This window comes from Cavia porcellus, unplaced genomic scaffold (assembly GCF_034190915.1).
Source record: "Cavia porcellus strain 051 isolate PalLab524CR breed Dunkin Hartley unplaced genomic scaffold, mCavPor4.1 scaffold_8, whole genome shotgun sequence".
NCBI classification, from domain to species: Eukaryota; Metazoa; Chordata; class Mammalia; order Rodentia; family Caviidae; genus Cavia; species Cavia porcellus.
Window position 1 is genome coordinate 17,297,207 of NW_026947491.1, and position 4,825 is coordinate 17,302,031.

Genomic DNA, 4,825 nt, shown 5'->3' on the forward strand with positions numbered 1-4,825 from the left:
TAATATGCATGTGGTGGGTCACACCTGTAAGCACAGCACTCAGTAGCTTGAGACAGAAAGATTGTTAGGAGATTGTTAGCCTGGCCTACAAAGTGAGCTGAAGCTGGGGCTGAACTGCATAGCAAGAACCTGTCTCAAAAAACACCACAAAATCAAAACAATAACAAAAGTCTATTTTATTGTCATGTTACACCAAGTTAATATCAAACAGGAGCCTCTGCCTAACTCCTGATTCCTGTCAGGTAAACACCCTGCTGAATATAGGCAGCCTCATGTCTGGGTCCAGCTGCCTTTCTTCTGATACTGTGCAAGGCCAATTTGATTGTTTTAGCTGATGTTTCCCTTAGTGAAAAAATATATTGCTTATAACTGGCTTCAAGGACTTTGGTAGGGGAGAAGTAACCCAGTCAAAGATACTTTTTCACTCTATTGCGCTACTTGAACCCCCAAACCTCACCTCCAGGATGTTTCTATGTTATAATAAACAATTCCTTTTAAGCAAATGTATGCAGAGTTAGCTTATCTGACAATATGTGACAATTCTATCCATGTAACCAGTCATGCAATGCCTTTTGCTTCCTGCTTGCAAACTGTAGTTAAACTGACCCAAAAAACTGCCTCAGTGCTGATGATTTGGATCTGAGAGTCCCCTCAGCCTGGCAGCACAGTAAGCAGTTTCCTTATTGATTCCTCAGTGCAAAATGTCTTCCATTCATTTTGATCCTGGTTTTCTGTAACAGTGGAACTGGGAAAGGTTCCAATCACTATTTTCCCTGGTCAACTGCAAGCAACATTTGTGCTTAGCATTCCCACAATCATGTGCTCTGCCAGCCTAGATGTTGTAGTTCTGAGGGTGAGGGGTGGCTTGCACCATGCAACACAGTGGTGATTTCATAGAGCCGGAAGCCTAGGATTTACCCTCATCATTTTGAGCTCCTCATGCCTCTGAGCAAACAAGCTAAAAGGGATGTGGTAGTGTGGCAGGTGTGATTGATTTAGACTATCAAGTGTAAAGTGGACTGTTACTCCACAGTACAAAAAAGAAAGTAAAATGCTTAGAGTGCAGAAGGTCACTTAAGGAATCTCCTGAGGGACCATGCCCTGTACTTTTTATTTTGTATCGGGCATCGAACTTAGGACCATGCATTGACAAGGTATGTGCTTATGCCGCTGAGCTAAATACCAGGCCCCATGCCACGTTCTTAAAGTCACACTACTGGTTATGCTCCTAGAACTTTTCCTGGAACATAGTCCATGATTTACCATCTACAAACTCTAACTGTTAGTCTGCCCTGAATCAGGATACCATGAGGATCTAAGAAACAAGGCCCTGACATTGTCCATGAAGACTATATGCAAGAATGAAATAGTAACTTTTCAAAAGACAGTCATGGAGAAGAGCACAGTGTCTGCATCAAGAAGAAAAGCAGTTTAGTTAATTTTAGAAACAGTTTTCTCCATCTCTAGTAAAAGCCCTAGAGATACACAGTTTTCTGCCCCTCTACAAACCCTCCCAAGGAAAGGCTTTCATTAGTAAATGCAGTCATCAGGTCAAAATTAATCTGAACAGAAATATTCTAATGTTAAATATTCCCACATAAACTGTGTGCAAAATCAACAAATCTTTCACCATGTTCAATTTCACTTTGTGTGGAAGTGTGACTACTTCTGAAGATTTAGAAAAGTATTTCAGTGTCAGGAGTCAGCTTCTGATCACCCTGTAAAAATCCCTCTCCCTGGGAAGAACTAAAGCATCCTGCCTTGGTTCCCACCCTTATACCATAAGGGCTCCACCATGCAAAGCAGCCCGAGGCTCAGGGTGAAAAACCAGTTCTGGCTGAGCAGTCCCAGTCTCCTCCCACAGGAACCTTCACTGACCATGGAGTTCTTGGCTCTGCTCCTCTGCCTAGTGACAGCTCCCTCCAGTGAGTGTCTGAGGTTCATGAGAGGGATCTGGGCACAGGGAGCCGGGTGGTCTTGACTGATGGCAATGCTCCTTGTCCTCAGGTGTCCTGTCCCAGGTGCAGCTACAGGAGTCAGGACCTGGCCTGGTGAAGCCTTCAGAGACACTGTCCCTCACCTGCACGGTCTCTGGATTTTCTGTAAGCAGCTATGGTGTACACTGGGTCCGTCAGCCTCCAGGGAAGGGGCTGGAGTGGATTGGTGTGATATGGAGTTATGGAAGCACAAATTATAACTCAGCCCTTCAATCTCGAGTGGGCATCAGCAGGGACACTTCCAAGAGCCAAGTCTCACTTACACTGAGCAGCCTGAGCCTGGAGGACACGGCCGTGTATTATTGTGCAAGGGACACAGTGAGAGGACATCAGTGTGAGCCCAGACAAAAACCTCACTGTAGATTCGGTCAGGACAGCAGGGGGCGCTCGAGACACACTGAGATCTTGTGAGGCTCAGGACCAGGTGCAGACTCCTGGGCTGCTGTGATTTTGAGTCTGTGGTTTTCTCTTCCTTCCGTGACTTTACTAAAGACACTGCAGAGTTGGCTTCCTACATTTTTAATTTTATATATTTTTATCAGTGTATGTTTGCAGTGCATGCAGTTTACAATCATCTTGGGGAGTGTGTGTAAGTGTGTAGCACAGCTTAAATTTTTTCTAAATCCCCTTGCTCTTGTCTTCTGTCTCTCTTCACTCTCTTCTCCATCTCTTTCCCCAGTTTTATTAATGTTAATAATTATTATCGTATCTCATACATGTTTTGCATAGTGCTTACAGTCATTTAGGATATTAGACTGAAGGAAAGTTGGATCTGTGCTCTACATCATTTCCTTCCCTTCTCATTTTTCCACATAGAGTATATGAGACTCCTTCCCATTTGCAAAAGTTATGCCCCTCTGTCTCCTAATAGCTTTCCTTTTCTGTTCTCTGTTTGCACCTTTCCTTACTCAAATAGAAGTCCTATATGGTATTTAAGCTTCTGTGTCTGATTTATTTCTCTCAACATTGTATTTTCAATGTGTGCACATTTTCCTAAAAATATCTTACATTTGACCTTTTAAGTGAGTAGCATCCCATTAAGTATGGACAGCACATCCATCATCTGTTACTGGGCACACAGCTTTGTATGCCACACATGACCCTTCCTTTGGGGCGTTCATGACCAGAAGAAGGTGAGGAAGATCCATAGAGCATACAAATGTCCCAAGAGAAAGTGAAGAGAAGGAAGTTGGGGAGCAAGTGTTTCCTGTCAGCCTGTGTGCTCCCTCTCTGTCCTACACCACATTTTCCAAAGGACCCTGCAACACAGAAGCTAGGAGTGACTGATGATGTAAGCAAGTTACAGGCAATGATTCTGTCAGGTTTAATTACATAAATATATAGTTACAAAAATAGTTTTTATTTCTTAAAATGAGTTTTATTTATTATTTATTTTTGTCTTTTTGAGACAGGGTCTCGCTGTGCAGTTCAGGCTGACCTTAGGCTAATTTTGTAACTAAGGCTTGTCCTGGACTTACAATGATCCCTCCCGCCTCAGCTTCCCAAGTGCTGGGATTATAGGCATGCGCCACCACACACAGCTAACATGAGTCTGATTAGATGAGTAAATGTGACTTGCATGAATCTAAAAGTACCCTGTACTTTTTGTGAGTTTGGTTTCTTTTGAGTGCCAAATCATCATCATCTAAAAATGAATCTGATAAATATATGCCCGTGACCATGAGTTTCTCGTGCCGAATTAAATGCTTCAGTATGGAGATTAAATCCTTCACATCCCTCTCCTCAGGGTCTGAGACCACACAGCTCTTCTCTCAGCCAGGTCACTGCAGGAGACTTTGTCCTCAGGATCAGCACCAGCACTGTGTGCAGCAATGTGCTCAGGGAAGGAGGGAACAGGGCAGCCTGGCTGCACTCAGCATAGTGCACAAGGGCTTCTGTGAGCTCTTTCTGCTCATGGTGGTTGAAAGAGCAGGCTGCTCTTTCCATATGGGAGTTAGAAATAGGGATTTACAAGACACAGTGGTTACTGTCTATTCTTTGGATATCTATCTATCTATCTATCTATCTATCTATCTATCTATCTATCTATCATCGACCTAGATCACATCTCTCCTTTGGCATGGATCCCCACATCCTTTCAAAGCCTCATGTACTTGAGGTAAGATTTCTCAGAGGTACATAGACTTACGGTGTATGGATATGTGTACGGGCACATGTTAATTAAGTGGCTTCTTTATAGGTCTGGGACAGGACAGTGGAAACACTGCCCCAGCTTGCTCTCACCACATGTGCTTCATCCCTATAGGAAGATCAGGCACAAGTAAGTTTTCTCTTTATTAATAAAGCATTGCAGTGCTGGGGTCCATATTTCCAAGATTTAAGCATTGAGTTGAAGTTGCAAAATATGCTGCCAAATTCTTAAGTGTGAATTTTCTGGCAGACTTCCATTTTTGTTTTCTCAAACTATTTCTCTTTCTCTTGTCACTATACAGTAAATATTATATATTCTAAAAAATAAAGCTACAAATGCAATAAAATGAGTGAAAAATCTCAACATAGTCTTCAGAAAATCAAAGATAGGAAAGGGAAAAAAATAATTGAAAATCGGGCTGGGGATTTAGCTCAGTGTCATAAGTTCCTGATTGAGAAGTGCAAGGTCATGAGTTCAATCCCTCTTACCAAAAGAAAAAAAAAAAAGGATTGAAAATCATGTTCTCTTATTAGTTATAATCACGAAAATTAAACAATCAACAGAGATTTCAGGAAAAAAGGCAGCTTAAAAAAGGATGAATATTACAAGTAAGTGGGAAAGTGAACAGCTGAGGAGGGTAAATGTAATTGAAGTATGTTTATGCATGTTTAAACTC

At 42.2% G+C, this 4,825-nt stretch overlaps 1 gene segment (V, D, J or C); it reads left to right on the top strand.

The window, feature by feature from the left end:
* Window positions 1–1,782: 1,782 nt before the first annotated feature.
* Window positions 1,783–2,408, top strand: LOC134477209 (Ig heavy chain V region PJ14-like). The segment is given in 2 exon segments: window positions 1,783–1,925; window positions 2,008–2,408. Coding segments are annotated over 2 exon segments (531 nt in total).
* Window positions 2,409–4,825: the final 2,417 nt, after the last annotated feature.